At 40.6% G+C, this 26930-nt stretch overlaps 1 protein-coding gene across 1 annotated transcript; it reads left to right on the top strand.

Moving 5' to 3' along the window:
• Nucleotides 1-1665: 1665 nt before the first annotated feature.
• On the top strand, nt 1666-25308 carry LOC311215113 (lysosomal dipeptide transporter MFSD1-like; the record flags this gene model as incomplete). The annotated part of the gene is given in 8 exon segments (XM_084296142.1): nt 1666-1739; nt 1741-1830; nt 1922-1977; nt 2465-2608; nt 3082-3237; nt 4786-4897; nt 24600-24733; nt 25163-25308. Coding segments are annotated over 8 exon segments (912 nt in total).
• Between the last annotated feature and the right edge of the window lie 1622 nt (nt 25309-26930).

Genomic DNA, 26930 nt, shown 5'->3' with positions numbered 1-26930 from the left:
ATTGGGTTTACCGTATTTCCTCTTTTTCAGTTTAGGATAATCCTGCCGGCCGGCAGAGGCGCTCGCTCCCTGCCAGCCCCTGGGACTGAAGGCGCTGCCCAGGGGCGGCGGGGAGCGGGCGGTGCTTGGGGCCCGTCCCCGTCCCCGTCCCCGTCCCCGCTTTGTCCCGGAGCCGAGCAGCGGGGCCAGGTGCTCAGTCTGGTGGATGGAACCACATGGACCTACTTGTTGCTGTAAAAAAAGATGGACAAAGCCAGGACAGGCCATAAGGTATCTGAGAGGTCTTGCTACTGGCAGGAGATCTGGAAGTCTGAAACCTGTTGCTGCTGTCCAGTGATTGTCAGCTTTCTGTCCAGAGGACCGTTTGCTACACTAACGAAGCTCAGTGTTTGAGAGGTGTTCACAACACTTTGCAATTAGAAGACAGCTAGAATTGATCCTTAGTACCTGCACTGGACTGAAAGACTAGAGATGTTGGAGGTAAAAGTCTGGAAAAGGCTTTCTGGGTCCTCAAATCCAAACTGCAGGTTCGACATCACAGGTTTAGCAGCTAGCTGAAAGAGGGAGCTGTGCTGTGAGATCACAGGAACTCTCTAAGGACTCGGGAATGTAACAGCTAGCAGTATGTGCAAGGACTAGGGAATTTTGGTGCTCAGGGGTTAAACTGATAACCCGGTTAATTTCTTTTTCAGTCCATCCAAGGGTGCCAGAGCCCAAAATTCTAACACGAATTCCTGAATACCTGATAGAAATTCTTACCCGACTCGTTTACCTGCCATTATCAGTCTGTTTCATACCTTTTGAGAGAGATGTGTGCCACCTGCTGGTAGGTTAGTGTGCGTAAATTCAGAGTCGCTGTCCAGTTCTTTTGTCTTCTTCCATACCAAGGATGGGATTACATGTACATGTATGTACAGCTTGCATGTAACTTTTTTACTTTTTTTTTTTTTTAATGCAATTAATCTGTCATAATTCAGACAGTGAATTCCAGAGTAAATTGGGTGCAGATTTTTGTTGCTTAAGAGAAAAGGGCATGAACAATAAACAAATAAATAAATAAGGTCAGTACTTAGTCCTTGTTCCATATGAACTTCTGTACGTCTGTGGGAGAACAGTTACTTGTTTGTGCCTTCTGGTGTGGAAGACCTGGCATCCATTTAATAATACAGGTAGATTTTTAGTAGTTGGAAGACCTAGTGTTGTTTGTTTTTTTTTTCCCTGATCATGCTTTTGCTTTTGAGAAGATGTTGCTCTCCAGTAGTAGAAGCAATGTTATTAAATCATGTTATGACTATCAGTTTCCTACTGTTCAGCAAAAACTTTATAGCTGTGAATTAAAATTGACTATTGTTAAGTTTCATATTTACACACTGCTTAAGACTTTATAGTATTTTACGAAGAGCCAGATCAAGCTGAACTATAGCCAAGAAACAAATGAATCAAATAAATCTCGTGCTGCAGTCTCCCACAGTATAGAAGTGCTGAGCCCGGCCATGACTGCCACAGCAAAGGAAAAGAAAGACATGCCAAGGGCCAGTCATTTCTCATTCAGCAAGGGCTGGTTTTCTCGGAGACCTGAGTCCTCTAAGTCCTGGTCATGGAACTGGGAACTGAGTGGGAGAAATAAAAATCTGGTAGGCAAGAAAGGACTTCAGTTTTAAAGGAATGCTTAGGTCCGTGTCTGCTGCCAAACAGAGATTCTCTGACTTGTTTTGCAACTTGACATGCCCCAATGGCACAATATGGACACAACAGCACGCTGCACTATGTTGCAGGATTGGGAATGACACCTACGCAATACAATTTGCTGTATGCAATCTACGCTTGGATGTAAATCACTTTTCTCTTTGAGGGTTGGGGCAGTTTGCTAGTTGCTCCCTAGCAGCAAAACAAAAATGTTCCTGTTCTTATTTTCTCCTAGAAATGCAGTAGTGGTTATTTTGGCTGGATTCCTAATTGATAAACTAAGAAATCACTGTAAGTCCTGAGGATTAATTATTTTATTTGTGCACTGAAGTGGTATTTCAGACTGTCCTTTCTGTGCAAAAGGATGATCCATTTTGGTAAGATAATAGAGGTATGGGAGAGGGGTCACAGCTTTGTGTGGTGAGTGCACAACTGTTAATTGAGCAGCTCCATGAATGCAACTGAGACCTTTTAATCTTTTGACCACTGACTTACCTCAATTTACAGAGCAATATAGTAAACATGCTTTTCTCTGGCATGCATATAACAGGGAATTATCTGTTTTTGATGGGACAAACTGATAAAGTAGTGTTTTGTTCTGTGTTCTGACATTTGTTCTAGCATGTGCCATTAACTAAGGCCCAGCAGTACCAGCAAATGCAGTTATGTTCTGTCTGTGTCACAAAAGTTAGCATCTTACAGGTGATGAGTAGATAGAGGCATAAAGAAAGAAATGTCTGTTGAGGTTTGTGAATTTTTTTTATCTGTTTCTTCCTAATTGGTGTATTTGTTTTCTCTCTTCTGACTGTGCTGGGATCATCAATCTTTGCCCTGGGCTCACATTTCAAGGGGTCACCATATCACCTACCAATGATGCTAACTGGAAGACTGCTCTTTGGCTCTGGGAATGGGTCACTTACTCGTAAGAAACTCACATTCTTAATTAAGCCTCACCAGAAGGTCATGGTACATTTTTATTCTGCCTCCTAAACCCTAGTTCTATCAGTCTTCTTCACCTGCTCTGCACCAGAATCTTATGCTGGTAACAGAAGAATACTCTTCCTTGAAGGATTACACAGATTTTGTATGTGCTGAAATGGTTGAAAGGTTCCCTTCTAACAAGTTTGTCCTTTTCACAGAGGTGGGGACTGCCCTGTGACTGCTATGCCTTTGGGGTTATTTTTGCTTGCCTTATTTGAGCAATAAGTTCAACTCCCATGTCCCAGCATGATTTAGTACACTTTAAAATTGACAGCAAAGTTAACAAGTACTACTTCCATTTGGGATGCTCAGAGATCTCCTACTCCAGCTAAAGCACTAGCTTGAGAGGCTGTGTTCACTGCTTCTGGGCAGTGCTCTTGGTCTGTTCAAGAAAATATTTTTTTCTTTTCCAAGTTTTTCAGAATCGTATCACATCCTTCTGGTTCAAGGGGAAGGAACTAGCACTGGCATTTGGACTGACTCTGTCTTTCTCCTGTCTTGGAAGTGTCCTCAACTTCTTTACCCAGCAGTTTGAGTCATGGTATGGAATGCAGTGGACACTCTGGGGAGGTGAGTTTCTTTGGGGCTTTGGCTTTTTGTTTTCCAGACCTGAGGCTAGACTGTTTTGTCTAGTTATGAAAAGTACCTGAAAGAGATAGTGAAGTTAGCGGTAAGGGGAACATTGTTTTCCAGTTTTCTGTACTGTTTTCTGTCATTAGCATGACTATGTGATAGAATTGTATTTTCTTCATAGATGCCTGGAAATCCCCTCTAAAGCTGTGGTGTTAGCTTAACAGTTTTGTCTGCAGCTTTCTCCAAATACTTTAACATCTACAAGCACAGTTATTCAGTACTTATTGTACGTTTTCTCCCACTGAGTGAATGGAAACTTAAGAGTGAAACAAAATAAAAGGATCTAATGTGTTTGTTCTGTATTTTGGCTAGGAGAATACTGCTGGTTCTGTAGCATTTTGTGTATTGGTCTCGGTGAAAGCTGTCTTGCACATGGACTGAACTAAAACACAGGTTTAAATTACTGTAAGAAGCAGAATCTGCCTTACATATTTCTTAGTGAATCTCTTCTAGGGCCTATATCTTTAGAAAATTTCAGTTCCTGTCCTCTCTTCTGTGCAGTGAGATGAGATCTGTCTGTAGGGGAAAGGATGATCTATTTCACACTTCAGTTAAGTAGTGTGACTTAGGTACTCTGTTATGCTGGAATGGTGGTTATGAAGACCTGCCTCAGGATGTGCTTTTTGGACTCAGGGTTTATAGGAAATTGTAATTTCCCAAACAACGAAGCAATATGGGCCATCCTTGATGAAAAAGGGGGTGCATATGTGAGATAAATCTCTTCAAGAAACTGAACCCCTTGTTGCTCTCTTCTGCTGTTGCCAGCTCTCAGAGAGAAGTTGACAGGCATGGCTTGTTGCATCCCATACTGACACCATTAGTTTCGTGCTCAGGCAGCATTTGCAAGCACAGCACAGCGACTTCAGTAGCTCCTACAAGGATAGACACACCAGACAGTGTGTATGCATCACAGATATTGCTTTGACTCTTTGGAAAACAAAACAAATATCGATCTTTCTGATAGAAGATGCCCATTGCTAAATCTGCTTCTGGCATTTCCAGTGTAACCTGACTCACTTCTCTGGAGCTGAGCGTGCTATCAGGTCAAATTGCCGTGTTAACTGCACTTGGTCAAAGAAGTGAAGACATACAACCTGGCCTCCAGTACCTCTTCCTTCTCATGGGGCCATTGAAGTTTCTGAGTGTCTGGATTGTTTTAACCTTGGGCTCGTTATGCACAGACCTGTTGCAGTTTAGGCCACGTTATGACCATAGTCCAACAAAGTGTCTGTCTTTAGAGATGGGTAGGGCCTTAGTGTTACAGACCTCAGGCAATTCTGGAACAGGGAAACTTAGGGGAAAAAGGCCTTGAGAACTGTCTGAGAGGATGATAAGAGGTAATGGTCTTACTATGAGACTGCAGTATTAATGTTGAGAGAAGCCAGGAATACGAGTCACAGAGAATTCTGTGTATTACATGCAGCTGATGCCGTCATTCAGCTCTCTACACTGAGGAATTTCTAACATTGACTGTGTCTGTTCCAGGTACTCTGCTCTATGTGCTTGGTTTTGTTTCAGCACTCACAGTCAGCGTGCTAGATAAAGTGGGTATGAAACAACTTGGCTTGGATGGGTTATCCAGCAAGAACCCAAAGTGGTAGGTTGCGCACAGACAGCTTGTTCATTGCAATCTTTGAAAGGCTGGGCTGTGTGACCACTGCTTTTGCAGTGCAGGGAAGCCTGCAGTGGTAAGAGCTGGTCCTGACCAGAAGAGGGCATCATTAAATCTTGCATAGTACTTCACGTGTATCTGGGGATACGGTATCTGCAAACCACCAGGCAAACGCAGGTTTTCTGTTTAGAGCATATGTATTTATCCTGGGTAAGGATCAGGGGAAAGGCGAACAAGGCCTTCGTGGTGGGGGTCTGTTACAGACTGCCAAACCAGGATGAGGAGACAGATGGGGCATTCGACAAGCAGCTGGCAGAAATCGCACAATTGCCAGCGCTTGTTCTCATGGGGAACTTCAACTGCCCAGACACATACTGGAAATACAATGCTGCCCTGAGGAAGCAGCCGAGGAGGTTCCTGGAGTGTGTGGAAGACAGTTTCCTGACTCAGCTGTTAGGGAACCTACTGGGGGGTGCCCCACCAGACCTGCTGTACATGAACAGAGAAGGACTGGTGGGAGGTGTGGTGGTTGGGAGCTGTCTGGTGCAGAGCGATCATGATTATGATATACATCTGTATCATGATATATATCATGACTAAGATATATCTCTATTCTTGGTGAAGTCATGAGGGGGGTCAGTAAAACTGCTACCTTGGACTTCCAGAAGGCAGAGTTTGAACTTTTTGGACACTTCATAGGGAGCATCCCTTGGGTGTCAGTCCTAAAGGGCAGAGGGGTCCAGAAAGGCTGGATGCTCCTCAAGAAGGAAGTCTTCAAGGCACAGGACCAGGGTGTCCCTATGTGCCATAAGATGTACTAGCAGGGAAGAAAACTGGCATGGCTGAATAGGGAGGGAATTTTTTGCCAAGTCTCTGGGAGAAAAAGAGAGTTTATGTCCAGTGAAGGAAGGGACAGGCAACCTGGGGAGAGAACAAGAAAGTTGCTAGTATATGCAGGGAAAAAAATCAAAAATTAGACAGCTTCCTTCTCATTATGACATTCTTACTGATTTATATATGTCAGTGTTGTGACACCTTTTTAAACTATTTTTTTGCTGTGTTTCACCTAAGGTTTTGCAGTTTTGTTTTTCTTTTTAACTGAATAGGGTTTAAGGAGGTATTCTTTGCAGATATAGCACATGCCAAATTTCTATTAAAGGTGTGTGAGCTGTCTTTCAATTCCCTTTTACCTGCTGTACTCCTTTAGAAAAGGAGCAGCAGGTAATTCATGCAGCAAATTCATGCAGCAAGTAATTCATGAAATCAGACAGAAACTGCCAAATATTTTAGGGTTAGGCATGTTGTCTGTTCATTGGTCCCGTGATAGACACCTAATATTCAGCTCTCAAACCTATTCTTTCAGACCAGTTGTCTTCACAGCCAAAAGAATACAGGCTTTTACTTCAGGAAAAATAATGTGTATGAATTGTGCTGAAGTAGAAATACAACAAAGATAAACTTTTCTGCAAAGTAAGCTCTGGGGAATTTGCATTGTTTGTGGACCAATATGACTTGTCTTCTCTGTGTTTTTACTTCACGTGCATTAGGCAGTCTTAAAGTAACCCAAACCCCATTCTAGTGGCCTTAAAGGAAACCTTAAATAACAGTTTACCATTTGTTTTTTATTTTGTAAGGACCAAATACGTGTCAGAAATAAAATATTCTTCCCTGCTTCCCCTTCAGTTAGCATTTTTTCTCCCTTACTCCTGTGTTTATATTTACTCACAATCATTATCACAAGTTGCATCACCAGCCACCACTGCTTGCTCAGCTGCTCCCTGCAGACTCACATCCTCAAGCTGCCCCAGTCTCTGCCCTTCATGAAAACTGCATCTACATTTCCAGTGGGTGTCCTAGTAGACTCAGCGCTGCATTTGGTATCAGGCCAATTTGCTATGAACTTGCCACAAGAAGTTGAGAAGCCATTCTTTACAGGGATCCACATGTGAGCTTGTGCCAAGTTTTGCATTATGCATGCTGGAGTGTCAGGCCAAGAACCAAGAGGCAAGGATCAATAACATTTGAAGACAAGCTGCAGTATCCCAGCTGAAGTTTCCTCTGTGAGGTAGAGAGTATAAAGGAGAAATTTACCTACAAGAATGATACAGGGCACAAAACAATCGATAAACACTGAACAGTGCTTAGTATACAACCTACAGCATGTCACTATGGACACTAATATACTACATCTCACTACTTTACAGTATTAAATTAGGAAGCTTTTTAGACTATAAAACATAAAAGCAGTTGCTCAAGAAACGTTACTATGTTTAGACAGATTTCCAATTTTCAGCTGGAAGAGGGATCAAATTGACTCATATTTTCCTAGGGCTGAGAGATGTGATGATCAAAAGATGACTGCAAGTTAACCAGTTAGACTACTAAGATGGCTTTTGACTAATATAACATATATATAATGTTGTGCTATCTGCAGCTATTTAAATACCTTTGTTTTACCACACATTTGATAATAATATTCATAATGATGAATAATTATGATAATGATCATGCAATTCATAATGATGACATACTGATAGTTAATTATAGGGGGAAAAAATGGAAGCTGTGTTCTCTCCAAATTAACACACAGCAAAATCTTTATCATGAAAAAGAGACTACAAAACAATCCTATCGCACATGAGTGGGCTGGGTTGTTTTTATGACCTGCCTTCACAGATTGCAGCTGCCTGGGGGAAAACCACAAACACCGAGTGAGCGTGTAGACATCACCTGAACATTTGATAGCTGCAGCTGTTGATAACTGAAATGAAAAGTTTGGTGGTTTTCATGGACAGTTTATGGTAGAATGTTTCTTACTCCCTCACTATTTGACCATTCAGGAAAGGATATTTATAATGACAGGAATGTTTACAAAAACAGCAAAGAACTCCTGAAGATATTTAAAATATATTTTTTTTCAAGTTTTAGCCCATTCCCTTGACTTACGCTTCCATAAGAAGGGGTAAGTCAATCCATTTTGCCATACCTTTGATACTGTCATTATTTTTCACATCAAGCATTAATCTGTTTCAGTTTCTTCAAATATCCTGCATTGAAAAGTGAGGCTAACACAGTCAGAAAATGTTGAGTGCTCTGAACCACTGCCATCTTTGATTTTCAAATCAGGTCAGCTGTTGTTGAGTGCTGATGATTTGTGGCAGTTGTCAGCTCCATGGTTAATGCCTCTTTAATTTTATGGCTTAAAAGAGAATTGTTACAAATCTAGGCAAAAAGCTTTCCACCAGAAGATCAGAAAATGAGTTACAGATAGATCACCTCACATGACAGTTGTGTGATCGGCTAAGTGGTGAGCTCAGACAACCAGGCACAGAGGGAGGAAGAACCCTGCAGCAGCATGCAGGTATTTGGGATTTATACCACAAATTCAGAATAGGAGAAATTTTAGAGAATTGTGACAATGAGCAGTTTAACAGAAAAGTGATTAAGTAATAAGCTAATTCTATGATTACTGAGAGACAATAATTACTTCAAGTGGCATCTCTTACATGAAATGTCTTTATCTTTCCATCATCAGACTCCAGAGGCATCTTTGTGTTGTAAATGAGGGATAAAAGAAGCCATTTAGCTCTTACTTTGAGATGAAAAGAGATTTGCTGGTGATGTAAATCCCACTTCCTTCATCTCTCTTGTCAGATTGGTAAACAGCAATATATATTATAATGTGATATTACATAATAACAATAATAAACTAGGGAAGGATTGTTCATTCGATTGATGGCCTTTCAGAAAAAACGCATTTCAGTTCTATTATCTACCATGCACAGACACGTATTGCTCTCCTAGTCCATAGGGAGGTAGGTTTTTCTGTGAGCTAAGCATTCATTCAAATATGTCACTGGATAATGAAATGATGACCATTATTTAAAAGATAACCATCTCAATAAGGTGACTGCTCAGAAGGTGACATTTAAAGTATATTTTGGGGAAACAAACAAACAAACAAAAAAAAAAAAACACCTTGAGGTCTTCTGAGTAACTGGAGTGCTATCTTCAGAATAAGCTCCATTCTCCTCACTTCCTAGGCCGTCTATTCTATGTAGATCCCAAACTGCACAGAGGTCATGTCTGTGTTTCAACTTTACATCCTGCAAAGAGCTCTGTTCATTATCAGTGGATTCTTTGTCATAGCTAAGATTAAACTGGCAAAAATAACTTTACATCCCTAGAGCTGAGGTTACTATTTCTTTTGGAAAAAGGCTGGCTCTGGTTGTATGACTAGACTGGGCAGCTAGATTCTTCCAAGTCACTCTTGTAAATTTAAAATCTTCCCAGCCAGAAACAAACAAACAAACAACAACAAAACTGGATTTTTTTGCTAGAACTATTAGGTGAAAGAAAACGGAAGAGAATATGGTGGAGAAATCAGCACAAACCTCTGGTGTCGTAGCATCTAGAGAATTCTCTGTTCTTCTATAACCAGAAGGTTGTAGTAGAAACTGTGTTTATTGTCCATGTAACAAGATGCTATTACCTGTATTTATGATCAATGCAATAAATGGCTTTAGAATATTTGTGCTTGTTTCATTTTAGCTATCAATCCCATGAACATTTTCACTCCCACACCAGGAAGAGACAAATACATTCTCCCAGCAACATTTCTTAATGTACGGTTACTTGTTCAAATCTAGACACGAGTAACGACACATTCTTTGTCTGCATCTGTGCCCTCATTCTTTCTTAAAAATCTCTGCATATAAAATATTGTGTACACATTACCATGAGTCCTCTGAAAATTAACAATGGCAAGTCATGTCTGGCCAAAAAGGTGTTTCCACAGGCTAGCAAGCCTGCCACTCTTGCAAGCCAGCCAGATTTAAATATTTGATGATCAGATATTGCATTAATCCTCCCAATCAATTCTTTTTGATTGACCTGCAGATGCTTCTTACACCAAACAGCAATTAGCTACACTTGCTAGGAAATGAATAAGGCAGAACTTACTGACCTGTTCCATTAGAGGCACGTTGAAGCTATAAAAGGGGTAGACTGCATTGAAATAAATTGGCTTTTGGCTTTTATAAAGTGTTTTCTTTATACCCTTCATCTTGGTGGCTTTTTTTTTTTTTTTTTTTTTTTTCCCCTAGAAGTAAATGAAAAGGAAACTTTTACAAAGTTGAAATAGGCAGAACTCTGCCTTGGGAGGTAGTGGGCAGGTCTAAATTCCACATATAAAGAAGAACATCTAAGAGATGTTTGCTTGCAGATCTGGCATGTGTAAACCACACAGTGGATGCATGCAAAAGCAGGCACAGGTTTTGGATTTGGCCTTGGAATAAGTTACAATACAACCACATAGAGTATGCGTGGGCTGATGTACTATAAAAAAAGTGACAGTCAGAAAAGTGTCTTAAGTCACCTTTTGAAGTTAAAATACTTTCATCCAAATATCCCTCCTCCTCTGACTGGGATTCCTAGCCCTTCCTCTCTCCTTTCTTCCTTCCTTCTCTCCCTCCCTTCCTCCCTTCTAGAGCCAAATCTCTCTCTTAATAGCAAATCTCTCAGTTACTAGCTGAAGGGGCAAGACACTTGAGTTGAATATGAGAGCTTTCAGCTGAGGTGATTCCCAGGGAAGATGAGACTATTCTTCAGCCTTTCTCTCTTGGCTGTGCCTGTTAGCTCAAATAGACTCTACAAGTCATCTGAAGAGTTTCTTGAGTACAGGACTCCTCTCATCCAGAAGATTCCCCTCATCAATAGATGATACTGTAATTCACATCTGGATTAACAAAAAAAATACATTATTTTTAGCAAATGGGAATGCATCAACAAAGAGCTCCAGGACTGAAGAACACAGATATCCACAAGGGATGTAGATGCCAGATGTAGGTTCAAATCCATTCAGACAGAAAAACAGATCAAATCCCACTTCTCCTATATCTTCGGTGAAGTGTCGAGTTTTATGACAGCTTCCATTGCAGAGAATAGTTCCCAAGATATTATTTTGCTCTCACTGAAGCTGACAACAAAATTTGTCTCCTACTGGGATCCCAGCAAGGCTCATAATGCATTCAACAGCTAAAGAAAAAAAACTGTGAGAATAGCAAAGTTAATAGATAAGAGAAATGCTAGGGTGGAGACCACTGTTATGGGCACCATGGATGTAAGTTTAACTGTGACATTAGCACAGCTTTCCTTTGGGCCCAGAGTTTTATACTCCACATTTGACACTTAGATCATGATGCAAATACTCATGTCTAAACAATAGAAGGGATTTATTATGTGATGACTCAAAGGGCATCAAAAATTGGTTTGAAAGAGAGTCAGATTTCTGGATTGCAGAAGTAGAGAAGTGATCTATACAAGGATAAAAACCTCTCCTTACACAGCAACAGGATTGATCTGGCTTATTATACAACCCAGTAAACAGTGGTGCTGCTGTTTTTGTAACTGCAGCTCGCCCTTATGAAAGAAGATTGTTTATACTTTTCCACAATGTTTGCAGGCTGTTTTTATGACACTTCATATTTCTTAACTACAGAATGGAACAGAGACTGGGAAAAAATGTGTTTTATTTCAAAATGTTGTACAATAAAGACTATTGTAGTGTCCTTTGGGTTAAGTCCAGGACCATGGTGACAACTGATGTCAGATCTATCTTCTTGCAAGGAGATGAGTGGGATGAGCTGATAAAGGTGAATGCACTTAAATAAGGTTGCACAGTCCTCAGACTGTTTTTATAGATCAGATGCCTGATAAAGAGGCTGATATTAGTTTATTGGGGTTGAAAATGCATGGTGACATTAGTAGTCATGTTCTCCTGTAACTGCATACTTGTCCTTTTAAACTGGTGCTGCGTTCACCTTGGAAGAAATCCCTCAAATCGTAGAAAGAAAGGTTCCAGTATAGTAACCCATTTAAACTTACACATCAGTACATTGTTAAATGCATCAGATACTGCACTGAGAAATGCAGGAAACTGCCACTTTCTGTATTTTTTTTATCAGCAGAAAAATTCCTATAAGGTTCAGTAATATGTCAACTGTCCTTGATGCAAATAATTCAATATAGTTTCTGCAAGTCTGTGCAAGGTAAGACTCCAAACTCAGACAAAAAGCTTAGGGAATAACAAAACTGAGTGAAAAGCTTTCATCTAATTTTGAATCTTCATCAGAAGATCAAATATGAAGATGTTCAGAAATACTGGGGGGGGGGGGGAATGGAGGGGATGGGATGACACAAGTCCAAATCTGTACAAATTTGGCAGAAAAAAGGATTTTGTGTTTGTATCACACTAGAGTATGGAACGTGTAGTAAAAAAGACAAGAATGGGCACATACAAAATATCTTTGTTGCTCAAAATGATTCCTTTTTTTGCTTATGACGAGCTTCAAAGAGATGGATATTGTGTTGCAGAAATGTCGCATCCTTGTTGTTTTCTTAGGGGATATTGCATTTTTTTCAATGCCAACATCATGGCAGCTGACAGGAAAAAGGCCAAGATAAGGATGCTTTCATCAAGGAATTTTCTATACTTGCTCTCCTTCCACCAGTCATATTACCTCAGAAAAAATATATTCAGTGGGATAGTATAAGAAATTCCAAGATAGCTTGTTTGGATTAAATTATATTTTTAAAGGGAAATTTCTTTAATACTTCCTACTAGTTTGTCAAAATGTTTCCATTTCATCCATTTCTCACACTTACAGCCACATAGCTGTCTTCATGCTTTTAACTCCTTTCCATTAATCTGTAAATATCTGCTGAGAATCTGGAAAAGATTGCACGGTAAGTCTATAGATAGCCACTCCTCTACGATAATATTCAAGAACAATAATCACATACGCATGCATACGTGGTTTTAAGGTATGATGTATTAATGACAGAGACAGCTTTGAAAAGTGTCTTATATTCTTAAGCCTCTTGAAAAGAGGGAAAATACATGTGAAGCAGAAACATTTACTAGCTCTGATTTTTTCAGAATGACACTGTATTCAGTCAGGTATGGAATAAGACAATATCAGAATTATTTCTGTTTCAGTTTAAATAAATGGGAGCGTTCTTACCAGCAGAATCAATGTCACATAATAAGCACTAAAGAAAGAAGAGGGCTCCTGTTCTTCTCTAGGCTTTCAGTATGTATCAGAGATGTGTCTGGGTGATCAGAGCAATGCAGTACTCCTCTTGGTTCTTTTTTTTTTTTTTTTTTTTTCCTCCTATTAAGAACAGAAGCCTTGTGTTTTTCCATTAACCCTCCACATGTAGCCTCAAATTCTGGACTGACAAACTAGAATTTGCTTTAACAGGATGCACTTGTTAATCATACAAGTCTTTGTATGTGTTGCAATTTTTAGCCCAGACTCATAAGTGTTTCGGTCGCCTTGGGTCTGTATACATGAGAGAAATAAAATCTTAAGGCAGACACAGAAGGAAGCACTCACTGAAGTAACTACAGTGAGCAATAGGGTGATTCCACACTCTGACATTAAATCTGCTCCTATTCCACCAATGCTACCCTTCAACAGCCTCTGGCAATCCCATCTCAGTAATAGGTTCAGACAGCTAAGCTTAATTATTATTATTAGGTTGTGAATGTCTTAAATTCTGCATTATGGCATACATGTTTTATGCCAGATAAAATGCTCCATTTGGTGCAATCTGTATTTTTCAATTCAATTCATTTTTTGTTTGAGCTGATTCAAAGTGAAATTATTTTCAATTTTTCACTGTGGCCATGCAATCGAAAAAAACAGTCCTTCAGACTTACCACTCTGTTGCCAGGTACCAAATTGCTCAGTCATGACCTACAGACTCAGTTATTCTTTTGAAGAAATTAGCCAGAGTCTCAGATATCACTTGTTTGAAGCTATTCATGATCTATACGTATTGAAAAGAACAAAAACTAGATATTATTTATATTTTCAAGTTCAGAATTATTTTTGCAGGTGTTTTTGTAGCAAAGGAAAACGTGCTGACAAAAATGATTTGCAAAAGAAGCTATTTAAACTTGACAGCATGTAGCCACCCCAGCAAAACCTGTTCTTTAAAACTGGGAATCAGCAGACACATTGCACGGTCCCAAGTTGTAGCATTAACTCTCCTAATTTTCCTTGATTTGGTAAAGCTGGTCAATCTATGTCTTAGCTTTTCATACCATCATGTGGAAGAAGTCATAAAGAAGAATCTTTCAGTTCAAATAGCAGAAGAGTTTGCATCAGCCAGCTCTCTGATTTCATTTGATTTACTCCACATTACCTGAGGAACTCCCTCTCCTCAAGTCCCATGCCACAAACTGATGCTGTTCTTCCATCTTCTCAAACTGCATGCATTTCTCTACTTGTTAAGTACTGTGTTGTTTCTTGAGCAGATTTATGGCAGCCAGTTGTTTGCCACAGGCAGTGAAAGAATTGGTACGTTCTCTGTGGAGCAGATAGAGAGCCAGACAGAGCACAGAAGTGATGTGCCTTTGATAAGGCAGCTTCACAGCTTTGATGTTTCCCCTCACTCCTTTTCTCTTGTTAGTTAACTCCAAGCCTACTTTTTCGATGGAACATGAAAAACGCTCTTGCACTGGAGCAGCCTCAACATTGCTTTTGGGCTCAGTTTACCTTTATGACCAATCTCCCACTATCTTCTGAAAAGCAGGATGAAACTCCAGTGTTTAACTCCTGTCTGAGCTTTGCTTTGCAGTGATGAAGCCAGCAGAGGTGTTGTGAGGTCTAATTACTTGCCAGTTGTCAAGGGTTCAAGGATTTGGTAGAGAGACTGTTTTACATACCTAGTTTTAAAGCCAACATGGCTTCAAAGAGGCCTGCCTGAGGTCTTTCTGGAAGCATTGTCAGGCATTACATTCTCCCTCCATTTAGGCATCTTGCTGAATGTTACAAATCAGATTGGTTTTCCTCCCAAACAACCTTCAAAATCTTTGCTATTCCTTTCCCTCACTCACTGATGCAGCCCTCCTGTCATTTGTTTCAGAGGGAAGCCAGGGAGTCACATACGACCAGACTGACAAATTCATTTAGCATTGCTGCAGAGGTCAGCCAGGAGTGACAAGACCCTCTCAAGTGCTAAAGATGCTGTAAGAGAAGACAAAGCTTTCCTCATCTGAACACAATAAAGAAGACAGATATATTTGATTAATGACCAATAAACACACTGGGTTTATAAAATGCAGATATCCACAAGGGAAGCTGAACCTACATTTTCTAGTTTAAAGAAAGTTTGGTATTTTAAAACAGGTCTGTTAAGCAGGGGAAGGAAACTTGTGTTTAACAGCACTGACACATGAAGGCAGTCACCAGAACAGGGAAATGTGCCTTTACAGTGACTGAAGAAAAATACTCTCCACAGGTATGAGTGTCGTCATTTAGATATGAACACGTATTCTAGGAAGAGCAGCTAAGTTAATACTCTTCAGCCTTAAAAGGTCCCATTTTTTTGCTAGATAAATACAATTAAAACCTATGTAGTGTATAAATTACATGGTACTTCACCTGTTTTTAGACCAGTACTCTGGATCTTTGCATAACTGCATGCCAGGAGATATTCCAGCACAAAATAAGCCACCAGCAGCTCATCTCTTCTGAAATACCTGATAGTAAGTGTGCAGAATGACCACGGGTGAACTGGTGCCAGCTTACAGCATGTGTTAGCAACACTGATGGAAAATCCCATGTCAACGACTTGGCTGCAATGATACAAGTCAGAAAGAACAATCAGTAAGCTTACATCATTTGATACAAACAGTCCTTCGAAATGGAATGTCTTGCCTGGTAGTTCAGGTGTAATTCTGTGGTTATCTTGAGACATATCACAGATTAATGCAGAGCAAAGCAAGACTGGCCTGTGAAGGAACTTCCACACTAATAATGAGAGCAGAAGGACCTGTCACTTGTGTGAAGTTACCCTCTCAGAAGTTAGGTAGGATCTTGGTAGCATTTCAAATACAGTTTATGTTGGAACAGATGGAAAGCAGCAGTGGGGAGATGAAAAGGACCTAAACTGGGTGGTTAAGAGTGCTTTAACTCAAGTCACATCTTAATTTGCAAATGCTTTTCAAATGTTGAGCCCTTCAGTCATAACAAGCTCTTGTGGAACACAGGGGTCTTTTATTTTCTCCATTATACAAGGAGAAAAGTGGAAATGTGGTGAGCTTACACAAGCTCCAGGCAGGTAACATGGAAAGAAAACATTTCGTGTTGTGCCTATGGAACTCAGATCTATCAGTGGGAGCTTCAAGCACCAGTCCGTCATGTGTATCTCAGAAGATTTGATTCCCCAGGGATTATACAAATGAATTACACAATGAAGTCTAAAAGCATTCATAATATTGAAGGAAAGACCCTTTGCTGACTGGCATGGTAGAAACATGCTGTGTGCCAGCCCAGCTTTGTATCTCTCTTGAAATCAGTGTCAGGGTTGTTTATAGCTGAGTTGTGGAAAGCTGGAACAGCAAGTGGAAGATGCTGAAAAAAAACAAGTTTGCTGAGATCCCAAGCCTGGGACAATTTTCCAGAGGCTGGGACTGATCTGAGACACAGCCACAACCACTGATTACAATTGCTGTGTTCCTTACTTAAGCACAAACATGTTACAGGGCTCCACGTGCGTGAGTTCAGCTTTAGTGCTCTACCATTCCTTCTCAGTGGAAGCAAAGTGCTCTCTACAAATGTCAGGTCAGAAGAGTTAAGGAAATTAATTAATTAATTAAAGAAACATACTCCAATACATAAAGGAACAGATGATCTCATGTAACTATCCAGACACAGGTATTTTAAAGGTCTGGTTTCTCATGTTGCTCTATATATCAGTGTTTTTCAGTGCCTGTTCTGCAGGCCTTCGGGATATTAGGGGTTATTTCTTAAGTTAACATAGAAAAGTAAGATATTGCCAGCTGTGAAAATGCACCGCCCCAAGGCCAACAGCTCAGTGGTCTTCCACTCACAAAAACTGTAAAGCTGCAAGGCCAGGATGTTTTCATTTCTGCCGATTGTGCACCCTATGTTCAAGCCTTCTATGGTCAACATCCCGGTAACAGCTGAACATTTACTCTGCTGCTATTGCACACCATGTTCCTGCCTTCTAAAAGATTTAAAAGCTCACTAGTAGAGGGTGAATTTTAAGAAACACACCTATCTTTTGGCTCTATTCTTGACTGAGAAACTGCTTGTATTAGTTTCCCTCATGGGCTCCACTTAAGTAAACACAATTAAGGCTAAATGCATTCTCTACTGTATAATCGTCAGCAGAAATTGCCTTTTGCTTTTAGTTTTGTCTTTGGGTGTATTCTGTTTTAGACACAAGCCATCCCTTGCTAATTAGATGCTGCACCTCAAAACCTGTGTTTGAGTGGTGGACAGGATTGCATGCTCAAAATGACAGCACAATGTCATTACCCAAAAAAATATGCCAAAAGATTTTAAATCCTGTTCTAAACTTAAGCCAGAAAGGATGTACTGCTAGCTGGCACACCCAGCTGGCTCAGAAGGAGCATAGGATGGTGGCACAGGGTTCCCAGCAACACAGAAAACAATCTTAGCATTTTCAGTTTTCTTCTTCATTGGACTTGTTTTGATAGTCATGGCATAAGACTTTGTCAGGAGTACATGTAGAAGGTCTAAATCAACACTCCCTGGCTTTATCCTGAAAGTGACTTTTGCTCTCAGATAATGCCAACAGGACAGTGCTGATAAACCACCCTTCCAGATTAACTTGGAAGGGCAGTTTGTGTGTGTGTTTGAGGATGTGTTGTTTAGTTTTGCTGTATGTTCTGCACAAGGTGTGTTGCAGGGAGGGACACACGCTATGAACATAGCTCCTTCCAACAGATCTTGCTACAGCCTCTCCTTATGAGAGGATGAGAGGGAGGATCTAACTCCAAACTCCCCAGCTCCAGATCCCTTGTGTGCACACTTTCTCACAGAATTACTGAAATACCAAGAAACACTGTCCTAAGCCCTAAAAAGGGAGACCTTACAGTGGGTTGTTGGGATGTACAAGGTCACTGCTCATTTTCTCTTTCCCTCTTTTTGCCCTCCATGCTCTGCTTTACCCTGACAAAGCCCCATGCTGCGCCCCAATGCAAGAACGCTGCTTGTTAAGAGCAAACAGCAAGCTGGCACGATCAAGCAGAACGTGGCTGATCACCCCATGCAAAAGTGTTCATGAAGTAACATCTGGGTCTTTCTCTGTTGTCATTCATGTAATTTGGGTTTTGTCAATTCTGCTGATGAATACTGTTACAACAATCCAGAGACAGGTTGTGATGGCAGATGGGAAAGTCTCACTCAGCTGACAGAGAAAAAAAAATTAAAAAGTAATAATTGTGAGCTTCTCAATGCACTGGCCTATCTGACTGCTGTGGGAAACTATTAGCCATTTTACCATAAGCCATTGAGAACAGCACTCAAACAACAGCAGAGCAAGAGAAATACTTCTATTTGCTCTGCAGAAAAAGCTATGTATTTCACAGCAATGCCACTGACAGTTCTCCTTATCATTATCATTCACTTTAACCTTTCCTAAGAAATAAAATGAATTGGATATCAGGGACAAATGGGTCTGACAAAAAAAAAAAAAAAAAAAAAAAAAAAGTATTTCTTGCCTAATGTCTTTGTTGTTGCCTAAATCCTACCAGACAGAGGTACCAGGAAACAGCTGTGTTATAATATGTTGCTGTGACCACTACTTTTGCACAAGCCAATGTGAGAGCAATGCAAAGCATTTCCAAAGGTACCTAACCTCACTTACTTTTGCTTTATTATTATTTATTGAGAAGAAGGACTCCCTCCAATCTAGGCTGCTTGAAAGAATCATGCTGTGTTCGAGTTAACCTCTCTCTGATCAGTCACTTGCATGAATTCCCTCTCTTCCAGAAGTGAGACCATTTGGTTAAGAACACCAGTATTTCTTTTGATCCTTCAGTCTGAAATATCTGACAAACAAACAGAGAACCTCAGGTACAGCAACAAAGTTCCTGTAAAAACAGTGCACAGTGAAAGACCAGAAAGATCTGGGAATGAAGGAGGCTGGTTGTTTTCTGGCAGTAAGGAGGGGCTTGGTGCCACAGTGTCACAGTAACAGTGCTGCGACCGAGTGCTCCTGCTTTCAGTCCTTGAAGGAGGACTCCTCAGGTCAGAAGCATGTTACCTTTGAAGAAAGGCAAACAAAGGACAGACGTCTTTTACCAAGAACCGATTTTGCCACTTCTCTCCTCACAATCCTAATTTGTACATAGATGCAAAGCAGGCAGTACAGGTATTCTTGATTAACTTTCCTCACAGAAAATACTGCTCTCTGGAATGGTCTCTACGTTAAAAAATATTGATGATTTAGCACCTAGTTTCCAGGTGAAGTAGGAGGCAGGTATGTACATACTGGGGAGACATAAGTCTTTCCTTTCTGCCAGACCAGGGATCACAAAGAGGACTGAAGGCAGATGTTGGGAGTGGGACTGGGCTGCTCGGTAGTGACTCAAAGCCACTGAATCTGTCTCAGGACTCTGGTTCATCTCATATCACTCCTAATCAAGTAACAGCTTCAGCCTCCTGCACAGCACAACCTGCTCCAGCTGACTCATGTCAAAGTTTCACCCCAAAGCAGTTCCCCGTATCTTCTTCTTTTTTTTTTTTTTCATACTAACATGACTCCAAACCACTTAAAAATAAAGATTACATTACAGAGTTTAAGAGATTTCAAAACTAAGGTAAACTAAGTAACTGAAATTCTCCATTCATCTCCAGCATACCCCTGTGCTGCCACAACCATGGCTCCATCTCTCTAATGCTGCCGCCTAACAACGCTCATGCAAACCAATTAGTTTCAGTTCCACTTTGTTGGCAATATTTTCATCTGCTGGGGCTGACATTTGAACAACCTTTTAGAGAAAATAACTTTTTTTTTTTTTTTTTTTTTTTTTGTCTTCTCTTTCTGTTTCTATACATGCATACAAATGCACACGTTCACACAACCTGCCAGAACGATCCCCAGTCTCTGTACTTATTGGCCTAAGTAGTCTGGTGGATTTTTAAGGATGCGTGATTTCTGGTCCTTGGGGGATGGTTTTCAACTATTTCACTGTCACCAGACACAGGAACATTTAATGGATCTCTGAGTAAACCAGAGCAGTTCACCATGCACGTGTGTAACATGCTAGCTACCAACGATGATGCACTATGCACAGCTAAGTCCTTGTGTTTTCATAGCAAAGGAAAGTGGATCAGTCTGGTTTTCATTTGGCCACAGTGATCACATCTACCATCCTCTCCGGGCTATGTGCCTACTTTTTCATGTCACAGTGCCTGCAGAATGAGGACTGCATTAGAAAGGGTGGAATTTCAGCAGTTAAATAGGATTGAAACCTGAAATAGCAGAAAATTGTTTTAAACTACTCCACTGAGCAGAAATGACTTATAAATGCGGAAGGGACATACACCAACATGAGGATGTGTTTTCACAGCCTGACAGGAGAACATTAAGCAAGTTCTACAGTACAGTAAGTACCTTAACAACCATCCTACTTACAGCTGATTTGGGGATAATTCCCTCGCTGATCTCCTGTACTACTCCTGCACACATTTAACTCTGCGAGTCATCCTTGGCACAGTTCTAGGCACAGACTAATAAATATTTGAACGTTGCTGGACAGTGCTTTAGGGGAATTGTTTCAGGCAGAAGACCCTTCCTTTACAGTAAGCTATCACCTCTTCTGTTTCCATCAAGAAAAGCACTGAATATAAAGTAGATGGGATCATTTTGATTAGTAAGGACTTGATACCTCAGCTGGTGCTCAGGAATAGGGTCATTCAGCTGTGAGTGGGCTCTGGGATCAAATCCAAAAATAACTTGAAAGGTACCTAAATTATAACAAACTAGATTATGAAGGACTGTAGGTTCTGGCCTCAACTTTAGCTAGAGGGAAAAATAAACAAAGAAACAAAAAACCAATCTCATCCCTAGGCAGATCTTTGAATGTTCTATTTTGAACTCAGTGATGGAAAGGATTCATAGCTTTCAAATGGTAGTCTTCACGTAGCATACAGCAGGAAGAAATACTGGACTAAAGACTATTTGTAATTGACCACTAAAGGACATTGCTCTTTCTCCTCATATTTTTGATGGAATTGACAGTAAAACATCTAAGTAGATAGCTTTTTTAAAAAAATGTTATTTATTTACTTATTTATTTATTGTAATTATATTTCTGGTAAGTTATTCCATAAAATCACTAAGGAGATATCTCAGGATAGCAAATGTGAATATATTTAAACTCAAAGCTTCTGACAGTGAGAAAGAGACTTGATGTGTGTGTGTATTTGTCCTGTCACTCGCTGAATCAGAAAGCGCTGGACCAACGCAGACTGCAGGTGGCAGCATCCAGTAACCCAGCTGCAGCGTGAGCTGAGTCCAGGCTGAAGTCAACACAGGGTTTTCCTGGGTTTGACTCTGTGTCCTGTACCACTACAGCTTGGTTTCTGTACAGTTTCCGTTCATTTTCCATTCTGATACAATATAGAGTCCAATAATTATTGTATCATTAATCTATATTTTAGTCTTCAACTGTGTTCCTCACTCAGTCAAATCTCCCAAATGGGATAAACATGCAAAAATTCTTCCATTTTTCTCCAATTAGTATTTTTCCTACTCAATTTAGGACTGTCAGACTTTACTGTTGTCACTCCGTTGTCTTGCTCAGAAGAAACTTTCTGCTTCCATTTTTCTTAACACAAAATCTCCTTGCCATAATAGTCATCTGTGCTACAGCCACTGTCTGTTCTTGCTGCAAGCACATTCCCAGTCAGTGTAGTACTCCACTCTGGGAGTAATGTTAATTATTGGCCCAGTTAATTAGGAGACTCACTATTACCCCTGGCAGCATCCCCCATCAGTGTGGGCATGGGGCCCTGCAGCACCCACCTGGCTCCTCCTGGCTTCACGGATCCGAAGCTCTTCCTGAGAAACAGCAGCTGTGGGACACTGCCATATTTCTGCCTTTGAAGTCCCTTTTTTTTTTCCTGTTGTACCTGATATGTTCGCATTGGCCTTCTTTGTATGGAGGATCCCATGCAGGGGACACAAACACCTGTAGCAAGATTCCTCACTGAACTCAGAACTAGTCTGCAGCCTTGACTCAGCACAGTCTGCAAAAGAGCGGGTGTTTTGGGCCTGTTTAAAGCATACTCAATTTCCTTTCCATATTGCTCAGTTTTCTAATTAAAACAGAGAGTTCTAGGAACAAGTTAGATGTTTACTCCTCTGACCGTGCCAAAGTTAGTAATTAGACAACAATTCAGTCGTCCAATCACATACGCCTCCCTACATCAGAAATATCTCTGGCCTCCAACCTGGCTCTAGCGATGAGCTACTTCCAGCATCTCAGTCTTCACCACTGAAGTTAATTAGTTGGCTGTAGATCTTTATAAATAAATTTCTAAAATGCCACTGAGGTCTAAAGGTCCACTCCTGCTTCTTCTGAGATCAGTGTGCTGTCTCTAAGGCAGTTTTCTCACGTATCACAGACAAATTCTTTAGATTCCCATTGTCTTCCTGAAAAGAAAGAACACCACTGAATTCGAGCAGAAAATTTTACAACTCTTGGACATGCCAAGCACATCCCAAGTGTATAATCACCAGTGTCAGCACTGCAGTCATGCCAGCAAAATGAGCTTTGTCTTCTCTGCATGAAATTTCTTGATTCTTTATCTTTTCCATTTTGGGAGTCTATTCCTTTGTGGTTCTGCCTCTTGCAGTCATTAAGCTGTAATAATAACCAGGAGATGCAATTTAATTCTTACAGGAGGATTTCTCTGCTGCAGTGTTTCACGCGGTGGTACACTACGGCAAGGCATGAAGAGCTCAGCAGTAATCTTGCAGCTCCCAGCTGACTTCTTGGAATCTTGTCTGCCTTGACCAGGCCAAAGTGTGGGATGCCAGGTTGGAAGCACAAATATTACTGTTGGTAGCAGGGATGTATTAACATGAAAGTAACTTTTGTTGTGAATATAAGGACTCCTCAGCTAGCAAAACAGTCTCCCCTTGAAAACCATTAACAGCCAAGCTGGTCAAAAAGAACAAGCATTAACAACATACTTTAAATAACTTCTCCATCAATTTTGAAATGTCATCATTGACTTTTTCCATGTCCTGTTTCAGAAATACCATTTTCAGATATCACATTAAGCATCAAAATTAAAAAGAAAATAATAAATCATTTTTCATAAAGATATTCCATGCAAACAAAGGAAAATCTTCAATAACTTTCAATGATTCAATGATTGACTTTAAACTAAACTGTTAAGCTTTTTATACCTCACATCATCAATGAGTAAGACTGTGTGAATGCTCCAATCATGTTTTCTGACATCTGGCTCAGAGCTCTTAAAACTGTTATATTAAAAGAAAAACAGAAAGGAAAATCGCTGCTAACACAATTAGGTAGTGGTCCCCACTGTGGCTAGGCACACAATCCAGCTACAGTGGGCTGAGGTTTCAGATCAGCTTTAGCTACAAAGCATAAATGGATTTTTCAGTTTCCCGAATCACATGTGGCTGGTTCTGTTTTATACATCTTATTTTAATAGGCATATTACTAGAAAAAGCCCATGTACAATTTTTCATACTGCAGATCATTTTTTTCATCTGGAAACCATTGCATATAAGTAGTTTCTGCTTTGTGTTGAGCTATGTGTCACTCAAGCATTTACTTTGCATATTCCAGCAACATCTGTAGATCTTATCTGAAAAGAGTGATGTTTCCTATCTGAGTCACTGTTATCCTTCTTGTGTAATCAGTGTTCTAAGAAATAGGCTGTATTCAGATAGCAAACAGGACAGGTAAGTTCCCAGTCAATAGGATGTATGCTCATCAATAGTGAATTGGCATTTTAATTGGGAAAGGAATGTTTTTCTATCTACACTATGATTTTAGAAGACAATAGCAGCAATATTCACAGGTATTGAGATTTCTTGAATTACAAAACAGTCAGCTCTAGATACAATTGATTGCAAATAAATGTTTCCTGACATATACAGGACAGGAATTGTGCGCATGAAGTCTCTCTTTTTTATAACTGCAAAGATGGTTCAGATTTTTCGCCAAGCTAACAGACAGTTGCTTTATTGGGAAAGGGCCTTCATTCATTATACATTTTCCAATATCAGAGAGACTGTATTAAAATATGCATCGTCTGCAAGAAGATCTAAATTCAACCTTGTTTTTGTCATGTTTTAAGAGACGTTTAAGTCCACTGGGCTAGACCCTGAACACCAACCAGCAAGAGACACTCGTGCTTCAAAGAACACAGGAGCTATTAAAAGGGAATAAATGCAGGAATACATCTCTCAGTCTCATCCACCTACAAGATAGGAGTACAGTGTAACCTAGCTGGTTGAGTGCTCAATATCCAGAAGTGCTCTGGCTCCGTTGGCAGTTTTGCAGAAATCCCTGGGTGAGGTTTTACAGCCTGCATCACATACAGTGATCCTTCTGATCTTAACTGCATGCTCACAGCATCTACAGTCAGACCTAGTGTAATCAACCACACACAGAAAAAAGAAGAAAAGTCTTGATTCCAGCTGTCCCATCACATGAAAGACTGTAAGCAAAAACAGAGGGGAAAAAAATAAAGAAGTGTCAACATAGCAACGATCTTTTGTGATGGTAGAGAAAGCAATCAGCTCTGATGGACTCATTTATAATGATTATTACACCCTTGTTTGTTTCTGATAGCATACGTGATATTCAGGGGAATGATATAATTATTCAGGGGACCGATGCAACCTCGCTCTTTGCTAAGCATTACATAGTTGCTCTTAGAACAAACAGCATAATTAAGATTGCAAAAGAAAGCCTGCGATACGCAGGTAAACAGAGGTTTAAAATCACTCACTTCCCCCACTGACTGAAGAATCATGGTGGGATTGGTGGGTGACCACAGCAGGGAGGAAGGTGGGTATGTGAGGAAAAAAGAGGTACCTTTGCATCCTCCCATCCCACCTATAACAAAGGCTGGAGATGTGATAACGTGGATGCCAAATAGCACCTGGAAGAGGCAAAACAGACCTCTCTCTCAAGTGAGTGCCTGCCTCCTGTAGGCCTAGAAACAGCCCCAGGAGCTTAAATAGCTTCTACTTCTTTCATAAGCATCAACTTGGCAGTATGTTAAGCATTAAAGCTGTCCTAAATATTTAAGCACTTAAGCTGCCCTGCACCGCAGTAAGAATTTTTTGTGCACGAGCACCTTTGCATGCACTCAGGGTTCCACCACTTTTTATTCCCCCTCTACTCTTCAGGAGTTAAAAATGAAAAGGGGGTGGAGGAGAAGGGGGAAAAAAGACATCTCTCCCCAAGAAACGAGCCCCTTCTCCCACCAATTAATTTCCTGTTTAATGGCAGCATCTCCAATGCAACGGTGAAGTCACTGAAAAGCAAGGAGTGAAAGATTTCAGGGCTACTGATTACCAGCTTCATGACAAGAAGAACATACATAATCACTAAGCTAACATTTTTATATGCAAATTATAATATATTACATATATAATTTGTATATATATTATAATATACTCCCCTGTCTCACATGCTATGGACACTTACTTTTAAAACCAAGAGAAACAAATGAACATTTTTGTACCCCTGACTTTTATCCCATGCACACTCACAAACATGTTGCTGAGGTTCAGATTGCAGGGACCATCTCAGAAGCATCATTTCACAGATATTTAGCTATCATAAACAAAAATAAATAACAAAAACAAAAAGAGACTATTCTTGTTACTGCTTTGTCACCTCCCTCATTTCTTTATCCAGTACAGAGCTTTCTTGCTAGATCCTAAAACACCTCTTTAAGGAATGTATGTTGCAGCATGAACATGCAACTGTATGAACATCCAGCCTCTGCCTATACTGACAAGTTCTTGTATGGAACCACTAAAAAGTCAGGTGCACATTACACGTTTCTCTAATGCTAGCAGGACTTTCACCAGTACATATCTGAATACACTGAGATGCATTCTAACACATACTCTCTCTACCCTGTAACTTTCTGGATTTCTGTGCCAGGCAGAGTTTCAGAAGGCTCACTATCCTCTCCATTTCATTCATTTTATTATTTGCTCATCAACATCATTCCTTCGTTTTTGATTTTCACCAGTGCAAAGCATGTTATGCATGAAAATAAATAAGGTGTTTCTAAGAAAACCTTAAACCAGCCCTAGTGTGCCAGCAGAGGGTCAGATTTTTGCAGGTGGATCTGTAGCTGAAAGGTTTGAGACAACTGGTGACTGAATAACTTGTGCTGATCTTTGTATCTCATGGGAACTGTGCATTGTTAATGACTGCATCTGCAAGGGACAGAAAGAGTAAAGAGACAGAGTGAGAGCTTGTGCTGGGTTAACCTTCGCTAAAAGCCACACTCCTGCCCAGCTGCTCACACTCCCACCTCAGTGAGACAGGCAGAGAAAACAGGAGGAACTGGAATGGGAAGGCTCATGGATTGAGATTAAGACAAAGAGATCGCTCGCCAGTTATCACGTTGGGCAAAACAGGCTCAACATTGGGAATATTAACTTATTGCCATGTGAAATACGTATTTTCAGGTAGTTAGAAACAAAAAGAGAAATATTAAGACACCTTTCCTCCCTCCACTTCAAAGCTTTGCTCTTTCATTGCTGACTCCTACCCACCCCAGTGGAGCAGAGGAACGGGGGGCTACCAGGAGGCCGTAGCAGCTCCTCCCTGCTGCTCCTTGCCCTGCTCCCTGCAGGGCTGCCCGGGCTGCAGGAGCGTCTCTGCGCATGGAGCCCCTCCTGCCCTCGGCTCACAGTGAAAACACAGCAGTGTGCTGAGCTCTTACCAGGCACATGGGGACGAGGATTACTTCCCCTGCCCATCAGCGCTGGCAGTCTTATTGAAGAAGGGGCTGCAGAGCAGGAAGCCCCTGACCTTCAATGATCAGGAATTAACAATACTTAGCAAAAGGTTTAAAACTAAGGTACGGCTGACAAACTGCCCATGAGTAAGGGAAGAACAGAGCAAAGAGCTGCGTCCTCCAGGTTTTTATGC

The sequence above is a fragment of the Netta rufina genome (assembly GCF_964035555.1).
Source record: "Netta rufina genome assembly, chromosome: 15".
Lineage (NCBI taxonomy): Eukaryota > Metazoa > Chordata > Aves > Anseriformes > Anatidae > Netta > Netta rufina.
Note: the sequence above shows the minus strand (reverse complement) of the source record. Positions and strands in the feature narration are given on the sequence as shown.